We start from the raw sequence: 18,054 nt of genomic DNA, 5'->3' as shown, positions 1-18,054 counted from the left end.
GTCTTTTTCACCATTTATGCACCCCCCCAGCCATCAGCTCCAAACTCATTTCTCTTGGTTGTTGTCTCTTCTCAAATTAGTGTCACATTTGTATTATGTGATAGAGCATATGCTGTTACATTTGGAGAAATTGAAGGTCAGAGAACTGTACACTTTAGGTCCATAAATATTATTTAACTGTTCTGAAGCATAAAAATAAAATCTAAATCTTTTTCAGAATGTTATGCTGACTTCTTCAGAGAGGACTTTGATGTGAAAGCTTACACTTCCCAGTCTATCCATCAGGCTGTGATAGCTGAGCAACTAGCAAAACTTGCCCAAGGTATTAGTCAGTTGGATAAAGAGCTTCATTTACAAGTAAGTTTAAAGCATACCTGTTATTCTGGGATGGTTGATATAAACTAGTCAAAAGCTTAGTAATCTTACGATCTTGTTGCTTCTGAAATTGCCCAGTGTACTCTGCAAGCAGTAACTAAAGGTACAACTTCCAGTAAAACTGGTAGTGAATGTGATACTTATTCAGTCAAACCCGCTCTTAATGCTCCTACCAAGAAGCCATGTACTGCTTTGTTTTCAGTTTCTGCAGCCAATCTCTGTATACATGGAAGTTCCACTCTTCCTTGTAAGGATGTTCCCTGACTCTTTCCAAATGATCATGTCAGCTATCAGAAACGCTGGCCTGTGTTTTGGGATGACAGTTGTGAGAAGATAGGGAATGATTTAACTTGCACCCTTTCATTCTGTGCTGGAGAGTAGCCTATGGTCTAAGGCTTACCTTTAGCTGGGCAAATATAACTTATGTTAACGCACCTCCACGCCTTCAGGAAAGCTTTTGAGTTTTGATAGTAGAAGGTTTTCTGGTAAAATCTATGCAGATGCCACAAATCCACAGTGGACCTTGCAGTGAGAACACGTGCTAAGTTTTTGTGTAGTTTCAAAACCTGCTTCCTCCCTCCCCCTACCCCAGTTGGTAAATTCTTTGGGAACTATTTCTAAACGTCATAAATGGAAAAGAAAATATTAAAAATGTGACTATACATTATTACTGTGTGATTAATAAGTTTACATTTACAATTATTATTGTATATGAAGGTGTGTTGAAATATGATTGCTCTGCTGGCTTTAATTAAGATGTCAGCTACGCTGCAGTTGCTGACCCTCTTCTTGTTCTGAGCTTGCTGCTTTTGTGAATTCAAACGTGTTCTGAAAACCCTTTCATCTTTAAGGCATGGCTGCTTTTTCCTGTGTCTGCCTAATGTAGGGATGATGATGATATATTAGTATTCCTTTCAGGTATACATCCCCATTTTCTGTGTTGATTTCTCTCTCTCCTTTTTTTTTTTTTTTTTTTTTTTTTTTTTTTTTTTTTTTTTTTTTTTTTTTTTTTTTTTAAGGTTGTTGCAAGACATGAAGACCTGTTGGCCCAAGCAACTGGAATTGAATCCCTGGAAGGTAAATGCCGTTATATTATGCTTGCTACTTCTTACAATGGAGGAAGCACTTTTAATATCTGTGCAGGGAATGTCATTCACTGCCAACTTTGGTCCCTAATGTTAAGGCTGCAGATGTTACTTCTGAGGAGTAACACGTGGCAGCTTTTATTTGATGTCAGTAGATGGAGCTCCAGGGAGAAGATTTGGCTGGTACTTCTCTGGAGTAGGAAAACGTATTTTGATAATCAGTTTTGAGCAACTTCAGCAATCAAGTCTTTTTGACCTTTTAATATATTTTTCTAAATAAGCCTAATTTTGTGCAATATTAGCTGATACCTGTTGCCGTTAAGTACAAAGTTTGTGCGTGTTGCATAGGCATGCGTTGCATAACTTGCAAATCTTAACCAAAGAGGCTTTAACACATAATCTTAACTGCATTGAGATATTTTTTAACTAGTAAGGGTTTAACTAAGTTAAATACATACCTTTGTGTCATTCTACTGTTTGGGATCTGGATTTTAACATAAACTGCAGACTTTCAAAGGTCTTACTTAGGAACCATTGAATCTGTACAGAAAAATGGTTGCAGTATATTGTTCTTGTGCCAGGAGCTCATTAGACCTGCCATTCTGCTCTTTGTCACTTGCTGGGAACTTCATATGGTTTGGGGTTTTTTTTGTGCAGAAAGATACTTAACTCTATAACATGCTAATTTGCACATACTATAGAATCCAAGCATATCCCCTTTTCCCCTTCCATTTTGTAACTTGCTAAGTAATTTACTGTGGTGGGTTGAGCCTGGCTGGATGCCAGGTGCCCACCAAAGCCATTCTATCACTCCCCCGCCAGAGCTGGACAGGGTAGAGAAAATATAACAAAGGGCTCGTGGGTCAAGATAAGGACAGGGAGAGATCACTCAACCAATTACTGTCACAGGCAAAACAGACTCAGCTTGGGGAAAATTAACTTAATTTATTGCCAAACAACCAGAGTAGGGTAATGAGAAATAAAACTAAATCAAAACACCTTCCCTCGACCCCTCCCTTCTTCCTGGGCACAACTTCACTCCCGGATTCTCTACCTACCCCCTCCCAGTGGCGCAGGGGGATGGGGAATGGGGATTGGGGTCAGTTCATCACACATTGTCTCTGCCGCTTCATCCTCTTCAGGGGCAGGACTCATCACACTCTTCCCCTGCTCCAACGTGGGGTCCCTCCCACTGGAGACAATCCTCCACGAACTTCTCCAGCATGGGTCCTTCCCATGGGCTGCAGTTCTTCACGAACTGCTCCAGCGTGGATCCCTTCCACGGCATGCAGTCCTTCAGGAGCACACTGCTCCAGCGTGGGTCCCCCGTGGGGTCACAAGTCCTGCCAGAAAACCTGCTCCAGCGTGGGCTCCTCTCTCCACGGGGCCACAGGTCCCGCCAGGAGCCTGCTCCAGCACGGGCTTCCCACGAGGTCACAGCCTCCTTCAGGCATCCCCCTGCTTCGGCGTGGGGTCCTCCCCGGGCTGCAGGTGGGTATCTGCTCCACCGTGGACCTCCCTGGGCTGCAGGGGGACAGCCTGCCTCACCATGGTCTTCCCCACGGGCTGCAGGGGAATCTCTGCTCCGGCGCCTGGAGCACCTCCTCCCCCTCCTTCTGCACTGACCTGGGGGTCTGCGGGGCTGTTTCTCTTACATGTTCTCACTCTGCTCTCCAGCTGCTGTTTCTGTGTCCCAGCAACTTTTTTTCCTTCTTAAATATGTTGTCCCAGAGGTGCTACCGCTATCGCTGATTGGCTCGGCCTTAGCTGGTGGCGGGTCCATCTTAGAACCGGCTGGCATTGCCTCTGTTGGACATAGGGGAAGCTTCTAGCAGCTTCTCACAGAAGCCACCCCTGTAAGCCCCCCGCTACCAAAACCTTACCACACAAATCCAATACATTTACCTTTGTTCCTTCCTCTGCTTCCAGGTTTTGGCATAACCAGAGAGTTTCTGGTTATTGACAGTTATAGGATCACCTTAGTCTTTGGAACTTTTTGGATACAGTATTTGATTGTTAGCATTTGCATATAGCTATAAAAATAAAAAAAGGCCAATTTAATCTAGCAATGGTAGCTCCCAAACAGCTTTTTAAACAGTTAGAAAATTAAGCATAGGAAGATGAATCTGTATTCATCCTCCAAATAAGAAGTAGATAGGAATCTGTAGTCAATCTTGTGATTGATAAATACCTCCCAGTCACGATCTTCAACAATCTGTGCTCAGTAGAACTGTGTATTCTGAAGTCATGGTTGTTTCTGAAGGCACTCCTTCCTAAAATTGCTCTGAGGAAAGAATAAAGTACTTTAAAACAACTATTCAGTTATAAAACATTTCTATAAGGCAGGCGTGGTAAATAATGCATGCTTTATGGCTAATAACCCAAAGTAAAAATAAAATCTAATTCACCTCAAATTTGTTGAAATTCTTCCGTTTATTTAGGGTTATGCTCTTTAAGAGGCCTTTTCTGTCTGTGAGGGAAGGAGAAGCATGCAGAGGTTCTAATCCTGAAAAGTATTTGGTAACTGAGACATCAGTAGAAACTTCAGTCTGCAGTTGCCAGGAACATCAAAGTCTATGCACACAAAGATGAGTTTTGCAAAACTGTCTTATCTCTGCCCTGCTTGTGCTACACATGATATATGGTCACTGTAGAAGAAACACTGAGTCAAGATTCATAAGAAAAAGAAAAGATGGATGTAAATGGAAATTTGAATTAGGAAGTTAGAAGCACATAGCTCTTGGTGTGTTTATCAAGAAAGTTAGCAAGTGAAGGTTATGGAGCTAATTCACAGCATGTGCAATTGTTTGGATGTCTGAAAGTGAATCTCATTAAACATTTCAAATTGATATACCCAGCTTGTAGAGTCCTTTCTTTTTTAGGTCTGTGCACTTATCTGTCTATAGGTAGCTCAGTAGGTATCTTGAGCTACCTGTTAGCTCAAGATAGGATAAATAGTATCATCCTGTATCTTACATGGTGGATGGAGAGGGTAGATTGCCATTTCACCCATCCTAATTCTGCCTTCTGGCAAGAGGACTGCTGTATGCTTTATAGCAGTGTCACAGTCACAGATGCAGCAATGTCATGCTACTGGCCCTGCCCCATTATTGCAATGTAGAGTAGAAAATTCAGCCTTTTCACTGTATCTCATATCTTCATCTTCTGATGCATGAGAATTGCATGCCTACCATTCCATGTATAAATGTCAGAGAACTCCTGAGTCTGTCACTAAGCCAAGTTAATAATTCTGAAATATAGAAAAGATGGAAATTTGCATATTTATACAAAATACATGAGATATAGTCCCAGCACAGGACAAGCTGATTAAAAGTATTAGCAGTAGTTTTGTTTATCTTCCGTCTTACTGTATCATATTGCAGTTTTATCCAATCTGATGATGACATGCTTGTAAACAGGGCTTTACAAAAATGTAGTATGTTTGAGAATGCTAACAATAACTGGAACAAAAATAATTTTGTAGGCCTGGGTTTGTATAACTTAATTAAATTCTCAGCAGGCTGATTCCATATTGCAGAAATTACTGCTACCCTTGACTACTTTGTTTGCAATTTAACAAGAAAAGAACAAGCATGCTTGTGGTCTTGCTTTTTGCTGCTTTGCCAAACTGATCTGGAACAAACATGATTAGGGTAGTTTACTTTGTAATCAGATGACTTCACAATGACATTGATACTTTACTTTTTGCTAAAGATGCTTATGCACAGGAAGAAAACCTTGAAATAGAATTGGTTATCTTCTCAGTCCTCTTTGTCTGTTGGTTTCTCTGAACTGTCTAGTCACTATGTTAAATAAATAGTGTTAAATAGGTTGTGCCATTTTTGTATATCATGTTCAAGTGTTTGTACCAGGTTATATGCCTTTGAACAGCAGTCCTGATCGTCATTTTCTTAGAAAGCAGCATACTCTAAATATTATTTGAAACTTAACATATGATGGATTTCAGAGTGATATTTCTTCTGTAGGCTTGTGTTCTCTACCAATAAATTTTCCATAATGTTCAGTAAGTGACCTATTACCTGCTCAGTTTATTTTCAAATAGGCTGTGTTTTATTAATTTCAGTCTGTTTGAATGCTTTGTTGTAAAGGGCGAAACACTTTTTTTTTTTTTTTGCTAGTCTGCAGTAGTTACTATGATTTGAAGAATAGTTCTTTCTATAATTGGCAAGTGTTCCATGTAAAAAATCTGCTTTATTTTGCAGGAGTCCTCCAAATGATGCAGACTAGAATTGGTGCTCTACAAAGTACTGTTGATAGGTATGCCATTCGTTATGCGATTAGAAAGTATAAATTCTTAATTGTTCTATCATGTTATTTATTAATACTGCTATAAATAAATTTGTCGTCTTCTTTTTAGAATTAGAGTCAAAATTGTTGACCCCTACAACAAAATAGTGTCTCGCACAGCTCAGCTAGCAAAACTTCAAGTAAGTTGTATTAAAAAATGTATTTTAAAAAAAACCTTTTTGAACGTGTATTATTTCCCAATTGTTAGACATGGGTGGGATTTTCATGCTCCGGTAGCCTGTAGTTCGTTGTCAGTATTTCTCAATGAAGATCAGTATTTGGGTGTCTGTTCATGTGCTACTGAGAAGTGCTTCCTATTGCAAAGTAGGAAACTGACCTTTGCACTAGCTAAGTGAGTTTTGTAGAGGTGGAGGGAAGAGGGAAGGGTTATCTGAGTACAGATTAATTAAATTCCTATTACTGTTTGTGTAATTTTGGTATTTAATGTTACGGTGCCATTGTTTAGAAGATGCTTTTCTCCTCTGAGTTAATGCATGCTTGGCTGCAGTTTAGTAAAGAGTTTGGGAATTAATTCTTTCAAAATAGTCAAGATGCAACTTAGGGAGCCAGTTGTGGTTCTGGAGTTTTATGAGCCCAGGTACATAGTTGTCCCTGTCTTTTGACTATAAGTGGAGTCTACAGGAGAATGTAGATCTCTGTTAGAGGATAGCAGTGGGAGAGAGCTTATCACAATGGTGGTGAGATAAGTGTCGAACACTTCCATTATTAATTTTATAATAGTTGAAAACTATTCCATAGATCTTCAGGAGTCATGTAGCTGCATTCTATTCAGTTTATGGTTTGAAAAGCAACACAACTCCAGATCTGCAAGTATTTAATGAGTTATTGTTTGAACTATTTGTCTTCACAAGTTTACCTTAGCTTTGCAGAACTAGGAACTTATCTTTTAGTAGCTGAAATTTGAGCTGTGGATATACACTCAAGTAGATTGCCCTCTGCGGGTGACTGCTATTGTACAGTAGAGTAGATTAAGTTGCAAACTGTCATGCAGTTTCTAGTCTGGGGGCTGGTGGAGCAGCTGCACTAATCTCTCGGCTGAACTTCTACGATTTTCTACATTACTTTCAGCAGTAGTCAAGTTCTGCAGGAAGCTCTTAACACTCTGTTCAGCCAGGTTGTCCAGCTGCTTCTCCTGTTCTTTTCAACTTCAGCTGTTACTGTTTTTGCCACTGGTCAAAACTTCTGTGACTTCTATGTGGCAGGTTAGGTGCAGATTTTTTTTGTTCTCTGATGTATGTTGCAGCTGTGGAGAGGGTTGTGGGAATTCGGGGATAAAGGTGAAGATATTTCTGCCCTGACCTTACACGAAGTCAAACTGCAGAAGGACGTCTGAGAAGAATGAGTCCCTGAACTTAGGAAATGTTTCTTGGGTGCTCTTAGCTTACTCTTTGGTGTAGCAGGGTTACATGGATTTTTCCTGTGAAAGCAGCATCCATCCAGGGTCAGCATTACTCAGCCTGTGCTAGGGAATTTGTAGTATCTCACTTTTCTTGGCTGTAAGTCAGAAAAAAGAGGTGCAGGGTAAGTGGAGCCTGCTAGGCTACCCTTCCTAGCATCCAAATCCACTTACTTACCTCAATGTAGGAAGAGGAACGATGATTCCAGCTTCTCTGCCACTGAGGGTCCATCCTTGGCACAAGAGCTGCTGTCCCTTCTTGTGCTGGCAGATACATAGCGAGTGCTTTATGTTGCACTACGCTGCTGGGAGGAGTTGAGGGTCAGGACACCTGAATTATGAAATGAAGATGTACTTATGGAGAGTTGAGTCAATAGGCCTTTGAAATCTCAACCCTCCTGCCTCCCCAAGACGCACTGCTGTGGTGTCTCTTTACCTGGCTGCCAACAGTCCTGAACTGTGTGGTGTTTAAGGGCCTCTTGTACTCATGATGGTATTATTTTAGTGCTTCTCCATTGATTGCTGTGGGACTGCTCACAAACTGAAGGAATATTTGGCTTGCATAAAGCTGGATTTTGCCATCCTTAATTGTTTTTAATATAGTCTGGCTTTTTCATAAACATTCTCACTGCAAATTCATTGTCGAACTTCAAATCTAGTCCTGAATTCTAAATCTCTGCTGTGTGCTTGTGTATATTATGTCTTTCTCTGCTCTTAGATCTTCATGGCATCCCAAGGGAGCAGCAGATTCACAAAGCTTACTTCCTACCTTAAATCATATTGTCCTCTTCTGAGTCTTTCTGTAGTAGATCACAGCTAAATGGGAATAGTTAACAGCTGAGATATGTAGACAGGGAGTTTGTCCTTCAGAGGGTTATTTTCTGTGCAGCTCTGTTTAACCAAGTGTTTCTACATGTTCTCTTAATTTCAGATATCTCAGTGTTTAAAATTCCTTATAATAGCCAAATTTTTAAAACCTTTTAAAAAAATAATAATTCTGTATTTTAAAGTTATTCTCTCTTTAAAATATTCACTAGTAGCAGATTTCATCCTGGTGCTACCGTAACTAAATAGTAAATGTAGTCTGAAGATAGGGGACTCTCTCATCTTTATTCAGGATTCTGTTACATACACATACAATTACATTATGATCTGGCAGATATATGCAATTGCATATATGAGCTACACACTGGCACATTTTCAAGTGGTCCTCTCTTTCTAATTAAGTCTTCTTTCAATAATTTCTTAAAATTAACTTGAGATTAAAAGTAAGAGGCTTTCTGATTGCTCAAATTGTAGCAATAATGTCTGTTAGTGTTGATATGTTGCTTTAACTTTCAGGAGATAACTAACATGTAATCTCCAGAAAAATCGGGTTTTATTTTTAATTTTGCTAGAATCGCTGGGAGTACCTCAGGCCACTGGCCTTTTCCAAATTAATTCCTGCTTGAACAGTGGAATTAATTCCTTCTTGGATGAAAGCATCTCCTTTAGGAAGGCATACTATATCAACTCAGGAAGGGAATTTTTCCTGAATTAATTCACACTTCTGTTATGCAGGTCGTCAGGTTAGAGGATCTAGCATCTGTGAACAACTCCACTATTAGATAGAAGTTTTTATTTCCATTACATGGTCCTCATATTTTGCATTCTTTTACAGTTTTATTAAATTGAACAACTCATGTAAATGGAAATATTTGGGTGAAACAGAATCTTTGTCAAGGGCACAATGCAGTAGCAATCACTGAAGTTAAGAGTTCAGTGTCTTTGGATTTTTCTGCTCCTTCTAATTTATAGGGCCAGAAGTTAAAACCTTTTTTTGCTGTTGTATCTAAATGTAACTTTTCCCATCTCTTACTCAGCTTGATAGTCTTGTTAAAAGATTGTTTCTTGGGATAGGAGATAATGAGCAACAATTCAATGAAAAAGAAATAATCTTTTGGCATGTAAAGTAAAAGATGGTCAGAAGATAACTGAAGTTGAATTTCTAGGGAAAAATGTTAGCCAGAGGTACACAATTGGATTAGAGAGTAATTAACTTTGAAAGCAAAGTAGTAATACTATGCCTCTTATTTGGTGAAGCACAGTGCACTATATAAAAAGCTATTTTTGATTAATCTTGCAGAAATTTAGTTCACAGATATGAAAGTGATATGTGGATCAAGATTTTTCTAATTAAAGAAATGAATTAATAAAAACTAATACGTTAATCTCTCAAAGTAGGATAAGCCCCACTTGGTTCTCACTAACGGTAATAGAAATCATGTGGTTAAGTTGACTTAGAATGCTTGGGAAACTTGCACTTCAGATTATGTGATACAGAGCCAAAAGCAGCGAGAGTAATTGTGCTTTTGGTGATTTGCCTCAGTGGGGCTTTTTCTAATTTTTCTGTTTTGTTCTGTCTAGGTGTTTAATAAAATTAAACCACAAATATTGTGTTCTGATTGGTTTGTGCTGGCATAGGGGAGACTGACAAGTTGTGCAGTCCACTGAATATTGGTTGAAATGACTCACTTGTCTATGTTTTCATATGTGCACTTTAACATTAGTTTTCAAGACATTAACTTGAGTCTAAAAAAGGGATTCAAAGTCTGTCAGATACTAAATATTTTTTAAAGTACTTTTAATTTAGTTTTTGCATCCATAAGGTAAATACTTCAGGAGGCTTTGCCTTCAGTACCAGGGCAAATACCTCAGAACAACTATGTCATACTCATTCTAAATTTCTCATTTACCTCGCTTGTTAATCTGATTGCAGATGTTGGACTGTACCTATGACTGTACCAAAATCTACATACTTTTTTACCTTCTCCTGAGTTACATTTCTGAATTCTGGTTTAGATGTTACCCACTCCAGAATGTTGCTGCTCCTGTAGCATATACCTGCTAGCCCCACTGACCCAATCCAGCCCTAGAGGAACTCTACACTTGATATAACTCTTACTGTTTCTCTGTCTCTATTATTTACTGTGTAGAACGAGAAGACCTGTTTCAACATTTTAGTGGAGTGAAAAATTATGAAACTATTATGTTTGATTCAGATGTCAGCAATGCCTTTTTTTCTAAATTGGTGCTAACAAAAACATACACAAATATGTTTCCTGAAAATTTACATATGCATCCATCTTCTTAATTTTTAGCCAAGAATGCCATGTGTTTTAATAGACCTACGCAAGAACGTGAACTAACACTTGGCTGAATGAAGGTGACTGGCCTTAAGAAAGTTTTGCTGAAAATGAGTTGTTACATATGTTCCCACCATAAGAGTCAATATCTGTAATAACAATTTAGCCTTTAAGTTCTATTGTCCTGTGATGTAAGTACTGTCATTTTGCTTATTTTGGATCAATATTTGATTGGCAAGGCCAACTTCTTAATTTTACTAAAGCTTACAGAGGGGAGGAATATTGAGGAGAGATGCACAATGTAAAATAAAGCTCACTTCTAGTTAGAAATAGAACATGTCTCTGTCATAGGGTTCTGTGTTTCTTTTTTTTTTACTAGTAACAACAGCATAATCTCAGCAGCCCTGTGAATGTAATTACCAGCTTTAGAAAGTATTGGTCTATATTGCATAAAATGATGTTAAAAAATCCTGAAGAAAGGGGTTTCAGTGTTGTAAAGCTCCATGTTTTTATTCTCATTCATATTTCCTTTTTTGGTTAAAATATTTCCATATTTGAGGCCTAGTATTATATGATCATAATGTACTGGTAATATCCCCTAATGCTACAATTTCTCTGCAGGCTGCCTGTGACTTGCTGCGGAGGATAATACGCATCTTGTATCTCAGTAAGAGACTTCAAGGACAACTGCAAGGAGGAAGCAGAGAGATAACAAAAGCTGCCCAGAGTCTCAATGAACTTGGTGAGTCCTTCTTCATTACTTTTAGAGGCATTTTTAGCTTGTACTCATATGACTCACACTAGTGTTAGACTTAAAAAACAAAGAACCCCTGAAAACTTTTTACTATGGTTCTTGCTGTCTACTTCCTGATTTGAATTGAGAAATGGTGTTGACAGAACTCATTAGTACTTCCCATTTTTTTTCATATGACTTCTCTAGATAAAGGTATTTAATAATATGAAAATTCTATGATAATAGCTTGTGTCCTTTTGGGCAACAGTTTTTTTTGTGAATCAATTAATTTCTTATTGTTTTGTGTTTGTATAAAATGCCTTCAGAGGCAGCAGATAAATGTTTAGCTTTTGGAAGATGTTGCACTACAATAAGGCATAGTTTGAATTACAGCTTACGTCCTAAAATAAAATTCCTGGCCCTGTGACCTTTGTGAAAGCCATATGTGATGTGATATACAGATACCTAGCCTAATTCAGGTACTGGAAGCATTCTGCTGCAGTAGCGATTAATTTACCCTGTATTTTACTGGCTTCTAGGAAGAATGATGAAGTAGTTCTCACGAAGCTCATGTTACATTGCTAGATTGTTTTCTGTACTTGGGCTAGCTTGGGTACTTCCACACTGTGCTGCAGGATGCAGTGAGAAGCATCCCATTAGTCTTGGAGATCGGTTGTTGCTGTTGTATATGGTATCTTGCCAGCTGTTTCTCCTTTGATTTAATGGTATTCAAATTTCAGCTTCCAAAAATAGGCTGTGAGAGGGCTGAACTATAAAATGTTCAGAATCATCCTGAGGTTTATTGTGCGTATTTGTCACTACTGCTCTTTTTATACTGTGTAATCAAAAAATTATTAGACAATGACTTAGTCTTATAATTAGCAGATGCTGTGTTGCAAATGGAAAGTTTATATATTTATTTAGTATATCAGTTTGACTGAAGCACTTAAGCATCAACTGTAGCATTCTAAGCTAGAGTATTTTTTCTAATTTTGTATTTTTTCTAGTTTTTTATTTCCGTTTTGGTCTCCCTTCACATCTTCAGGATATAGAAACTAATACTGTCTTTTAACTACCCGAATTACAAGTCTTGTGGGATTAATCTGAATGCTAGATCCTGTTAAAATCATTAGTACAATTTAATGGTAAAATCTGAGATGTTTATCTTGTGTAGTTCTTAGGATTTCTTTCCTTTAAAGAAAATGCCATTTATTACTCTCCTTCCTCTCTTTTTTGTTTTTTCTTTCAACATTTAAAAAAAGAGCTTGCACTTTCTTTTGTTAAAGTGTCACAGTCTTTTGAGTTTCTTGTTTTCAAATACTTGGTCTTTTTCTGAAGCTTAGAAAAGTCTGAGTAATTATTCTTGTTAATGATCAAGGGAAACATGTCCCCTTAGGAAGCCCTTGTGAGTTTCATCCTTCAGTCCATAGGGGGGGAACCAAGGCTTGTGCCCCTTAATTAATCCTTAATTCTGGATGGTTTACGACCAGGTAAAATCCCTTGTCTGCTGTCATTTCTCTCTCCCTCTCTTTTCCTGGTATCCCTTCCTTTCTTCTGTCTTACCTCTCCATCTCCATCTCCCCCCCCCATCTTTGGCTATCTGCTCTCTGTTATCCTCTGCTGCCCACCTTGGCTGGTCTGAATTCTTATTGCCTCCCAGCTGGCCATGCTGCCCAGTGGATGGGAACACCCCAGGAGGAGTGGCTGGTGTGGTGGACTGGAGGTGTCTGTCCTGCATGGCAAGGTGGTGGCTTACTGCGTATAGGGTAGCTCTGTTCGGAGGGGAGGAGGGTGCGCGGTGGCTGAAGTCGAGACAGTTCGGAGTACCTCGGTGGGAAGGTGGTGTGTTGCAGGGAGGCCGGATTTTGGGGTATGGTTGGGGAAGCACTGTGCTGTGCTTTGGGCCTTGGAAAGCGTTGGGATGTGTGGGAGATCTGTAGGGGGGGTGGTGGTGGCGTGGGGCAGGAGAGCAGTGAAGCTGTCGCGACTTGGGGTGAGGTTGTGGAAAAGCTGTGCTTCAGGAAGATGGGAAATGTGTAGTGCTCTGTGGCGTTGGGAGGGTGGGAAGCAGGGGGAACAGACACTGGGCGCTGGTTATTGGATGGTGAGATGCGAAAGCTTTGGGAGGGCTTGGGAAGCACTACAACATCTGATGGTAGTAAATAGGTGGTAGACATTAGTGGTGTGAAAGCCTGGTATTGGATAGGGAGCTCTGTGTCATAGAGGCTTGCTTTTGAATTGGGGATCGTGGCCAAGATTAATATTAATTTGTGTTTTTAGCTAGGTATTTCTGAATATCCCTTTCGGCTCTCATTCATGGAAATAGTCTTCCCATTGTTTGTTACCTTTCTGTTGTACATGTGGTGCAATATAATTTCTGCTTTTTTGAAATCAGCAGCACTGTGATATTAATGTGAAAGCTTTGTACTTTCTATGTTATAATATACCTTTTATTGCTTATAGGTTATTCTGGGTAGAATCTTGGGATAACTGGCCATTTATTTTTATGTACTGTTATACTCTGTGTGTATGTTTGGGGGACACAAACGTGTGTGCCTGTTTAGATATATGTATTCAACATATATTTCCTCAGCAAATCTATGTTAGTTCACTTCCAGCTTTTACTTAGTTGTGTCTTGAAGTTTATTTTGCGGTGATGGGAAAAGATATGATAAAAATATAAAATCTTGGAATTAGATAGAAATATGGGTCCAGAAACAGTAGCTTTTACTGAGAAGGGTGTTTTTTTATTGGACACTTTGTTAAGTTGCTAGTAGTCTGCAGAACTCCAGCTTCAATGGATGCTGTTAGGAACTTTGAGAGCATTTGGTCATATTTTCACTGAGATCTCTGCTTAAAGCTAAGGTAGATCTAAAATTCCTCTGTGCTGGGCTTCCACATTCTTAGAAATTAACTTCCCACTTAGGCACAGTAAGAAGAAAAACTTAATTACCTATGTAATTTTTAGAGATTAAACGTGGTGGTGGTAGCGGGTGTGCGTGTGTGTGTGTGTGTGTAAAACCCCAAACATTCTACTGTAGCTCCTCTGCCTCCCAACACATGCCTTTGGGTTCTCTAGCAAAGTAGAAACAGCTGTGATAGTCCCTTGATTAAGCTATTAGCTGCTTCTCTACTGATGATTCTTCATATTATACAATCCAATTCAGTGTATGGATAGGTAAAGCAGGTGGCATATTCAGATATCACACGGCGCCTAATGCAGTGAATTACTGGCCCTGACTATGCTTCTTGGTGATATTTTAATACAAGTATTTTGTAAAGTGAAAAGGAAACATTCCTAAGCAAGTTTAAACAATAGAATGTGACAAGAGAGTGGTACACTATGTACAGTTCCCTTTCACAGAAGAACTTCTGCAGGTATTAAAAAATCTGCTGTCTTCTATGTGGGTATGCAGAAATTACTGTCTGTAACAGTGGCCAGTAACTGATCAGATGAAGATGAAAAAATTCTTAGTTGTGTAGCGAATGGCAAGCTTGACTGTGGGCAGGTTGTTAATTCCATCTGTCAGTTACAGAGCTAGCTCTGGACAACAAAGGATTTATATCTTTTGCTTGTTAAATATGTATAACTGATGTCATCATTATTCATATAAATGCCTAGACTTCTTTTAATTATAATAAACTCCTAGTCTTTCTATATGGTTGTATTATAATTTATTTCACAGCAAGTGAATTTATTTGCTTGAATGACCTTGTGAGCATATAATACTTGTAGGCAGGCTCTCGCAGCAGCCATAATTTTGCTCTTTTGTAAACTCGGAGTTAGTCTGTGACTAAGCTGTGCAGCCATAAAATGAAGGGGAATGGGTCTATTGAAATACGGTTTTGGGTGTCTTCAATATAGAAATTGCTCCCGGACAATACTGCTTTCCCTGTAACTTATGAGAAGAGAGAATGGGGAAAGATAGGACTATGACCCTAGTTTAAAGCTAACTAATTCTAGAGAAAAAGAAAAATATTGTCATTTATGGAATTCTAGCTAAAATGGAGAAAACTCTACATATGTATTGTGTTCTTGTCATGGTTTAACCCCAGCCAGCAGCTAAGCACCACCCAGCTGCTCACTCACTTCCCCCCGTGGTGGGATGGGGGAGAGAATCAGAAGGGTAAAAGTAAGAAAACTCGTGGGCTGAGATAAAGACAGTTTAATAGGTAAAGCAAAAGCTGTGCACGCAAGCAAAACAGAACAAGGAATTCATTCCCCACTTCCCATGGGCAGGCAGGTGTTCAGCCATCTCCAGGAAAGCAGGGCTCCATCACGCTAAGTAACGGTGACTTGGGAAGACAAACGCCATCACTCCAAGCGTCCCCCCTTCTCCTTCTTCCCCCAGCTTTATATGCTGAGCATGGCGTCCTATGGTCTGGAATACCCCTCTGGTCAGTGGGGTCAGCTGTCCCGGCTGTGTCCCCTCCCAGCTCCTTGTGCCCCCCCAGCCTCCTCGCTGGTGGGGTGGGGTGAGGAGCAGAAAAGCCCTTGGCTCTGGGTGAGCACTGCTCAGCAGTAAGGAAAACATCCCTGTGTTATCAACACTGTTCCCAGCACAAATCCAAAACATAGCCTCCTACCAGCTACTATGAAGAAAATTAACTCTATCCCAGCCAAAACCAGCACAGTTCTTTGTAAAGAGGGAGCAAAGCTTATATGTGAGTTATTTGGGCTTAACATAATAGAAGACTTAAGGGAAATTAAAAGAAATAAAGCTCAATTTTGATTGTACGTGTAAAGAAGTGTAGCTTGGATGGAGAAAACTGAAATTAGGATATGCATGATACTGGGTGAACTATAATTTGAAAGAAGTTATTGGCTATGCCTGGAAGGCCTCTTTGTAGCTGGCATAATGTAGGTGGTGGTAGCCCTGTCTTCTAAAGTGCACTCCAGAACTAGTGACATCTGCACAAAGTGACAGTGATCATGGGCCTGAAAAATTCTCTTGTGGAGGCTAGAAAAAAAATAGGATTTAGCACCTTTCTAGGGTAAACAAGATGGGTCATGAGTGTGTTCCCTTGTGTATAAATATTTATAAATATAAATATAAACAATATCTATATTCATCCTAATGTATCTCAACTGCTTTTCAGAGTAACTCGTTGTTCTTAGTGGTTATCTTTGGGAACTCCTGAGGTGAGAGATGAGATTCCAGAAGATAGGAGACCTTGCTTTATTGAAAATAGAACTCACTGGCTCCTATTTTATTTAGACAACTCAAACTAACTTAACTTCTTAAGAAGTTCTAAGAAACTCTAGAACAAATAAACTATTTGTAGGAGTCTAGAATATAAAAATGCTATTAAATTGTAGGCCACATAGATTTATCAGGAACAAATCCTGTTTAACCAACTGTATTTTCTTTGTTGGCAGCATAACAGGTCTTAGGACTTGAGAGATCAATGACTGTCTTGTAGTTTGATTTAAATGGGGCTCTTGACGCCACGTCACACTAGGAGGATCAGCAATGTGCAATGTTGTGCAATGAATGCAGAAGTTTTGAAAGCTGTACCCCAAAAGTCATCATCAGTTGTTCACTCTTGGCCAGCAATATGTCAAGTGGGGTTTTGTTGAAATGTGTTCTGCAACTGGCTAGTGTTTTCATTAATGATTTGAGTGATGTAATATGGTATATCCTTATTAAATTTACAAGTAATAATCAAGCAGAGAAGAATGGAAGGTATGTTGGGAAACAGGATTAGAACGAGGAATATTCTTAGTAAATTGGAGATACGTCTCAGCTGAACTGATTTCTCTTTCAGACAAGTGCAAAGTCCCAGCAATAAATAGCTGTAGTTAACAGCAGGAATAGGAGAAATGACTGTATGGATAACAGTTCTGCAGAGAGGCTTGATATTTCCTCACAAATTGACTGCAAGTCACTTGTTCATTTGTTTTGTAGCAGCGTGACATTGTTGGCAATGAAATTTGTACTGATCTTTATAAGGAAGGGTGCTGTGTGCAAGATACTTGAAACAAATCTTTTGTTCGTGCTTCAGCTGGAGTATCAAGTCCATTTTGAGGCACCTCATTCAAGGAAGATGTAGGTTAATTGGAGAAAGTCCTAAGTACAGCAGTAATGATGGCTGAAGGTCTTAAGGATGGGCAGTGAGCAGAGGAACTGAAAGTGTGTGGTGCTCTGGTTTGGAAAAGAGGGGTCTGAGAGGCACAGTAATGTTCTTCAGATAAATGAAAGTTTCTCAAATGGGAAGGAGTAAATGTCTCTCTATATCCACTGTGATTGAAACAGTAAGTAAAGGGCCTGAAATGAGGCAAAGCAAATTTTTACCTAAAATGTTAGGAAAGGTTTCTGCCACTAATGGTGATTTCAGAGGAGCTGTGAAGTCAGTATTTGAAGCATTTTTAAAAGCAGTTTAGACAAAGCATGTACCAGGAATAGTTTAGATGCAGGTGGTTTTGCCTTGAAGCAGGAGGACTGAATAAGCCGACCTTCTACCAGTCCTCTGTTTCTCTCAGAGATGCTCCCCCCCAACTCTGTTAATAGAAAATGTATTGTAGGGATGTTTTGGTTTTGGTTTTTGGTGGTGTGTGCGTTTGTTTTTGTTTTTTTTTAATTGGACTGCTTGATGTAAAATTTCCTTCCCACAAGTTGGCTTGTTGGGCACTGTGCCCAGATACCTCCTGGAATATTAGGACAGTGTGACTGGAAAATTCATGCCATCACTTTAGTTCAGCCTCTTCTTATCACTCCTTCAGATGAAATAATAGATGAATCTCCTCAAAGACCTTCAGCTCACCCCTCTGACACAATTACTTCTCTTCTGCTTGTGACTGACACTCAAGTTAACTTCACACAGTTAATCATGTTACTGGAGTGCTGCAAAAATTGACCCTCAAAAACTATTACGTCAGTATTCTCTAGGAGAATGCAGTGAGCAGGAAAAGGAAGGTGGTACTATGTGAATGTAAATGTCATGTATCTGATTTTTTTTCCTTTGCCAGGAAAGAAGGCAAGCTATCCATTTCTCAGTGACCCAATTGTT

General features: G+C 39.3%; 1 protein-coding gene across 1 annotated transcript in view; it reads left to right on the top strand.

Moving 5' to 3' along the window:
* Positions 1-18,054, top strand: part of COG5 (component of oligomeric golgi complex 5) — a 194,139-nt gene that overhangs the window by 888 nt on the left and 175,197 nt on the right. The window contains exons 2-6 of the mRNA XM_030014841.2: positions 218-357; positions 1,395-1,452; positions 5,684-5,738; positions 5,839-5,908; positions 10,932-11,052. Coding sequence (XP_029870701.1) covers positions 218-357; positions 1,395-1,452; positions 5,684-5,738; positions 5,839-5,908; positions 10,932-11,052 — 444 coding nt within the window. The remainder of the gene's footprint in view (positions 1-217; positions 358-1,394; positions 1,453-5,683; positions 5,739-5,838; positions 5,909-10,931; positions 11,053-18,054) is intronic.

The sequence above is a fragment of the Aquila chrysaetos genome, chromosome 5 (assembly GCF_900496995.4).
Source record: "Aquila chrysaetos chrysaetos chromosome 5, bAquChr1.4, whole genome shotgun sequence".
Classification (NCBI taxonomy): Eukaryota; Metazoa; Chordata; class Aves; order Accipitriformes; family Accipitridae; genus Aquila; species Aquila chrysaetos.
Note: the sequence above shows the minus strand (reverse complement) of the source record. Positions and strands in the feature narration are given on the sequence as shown.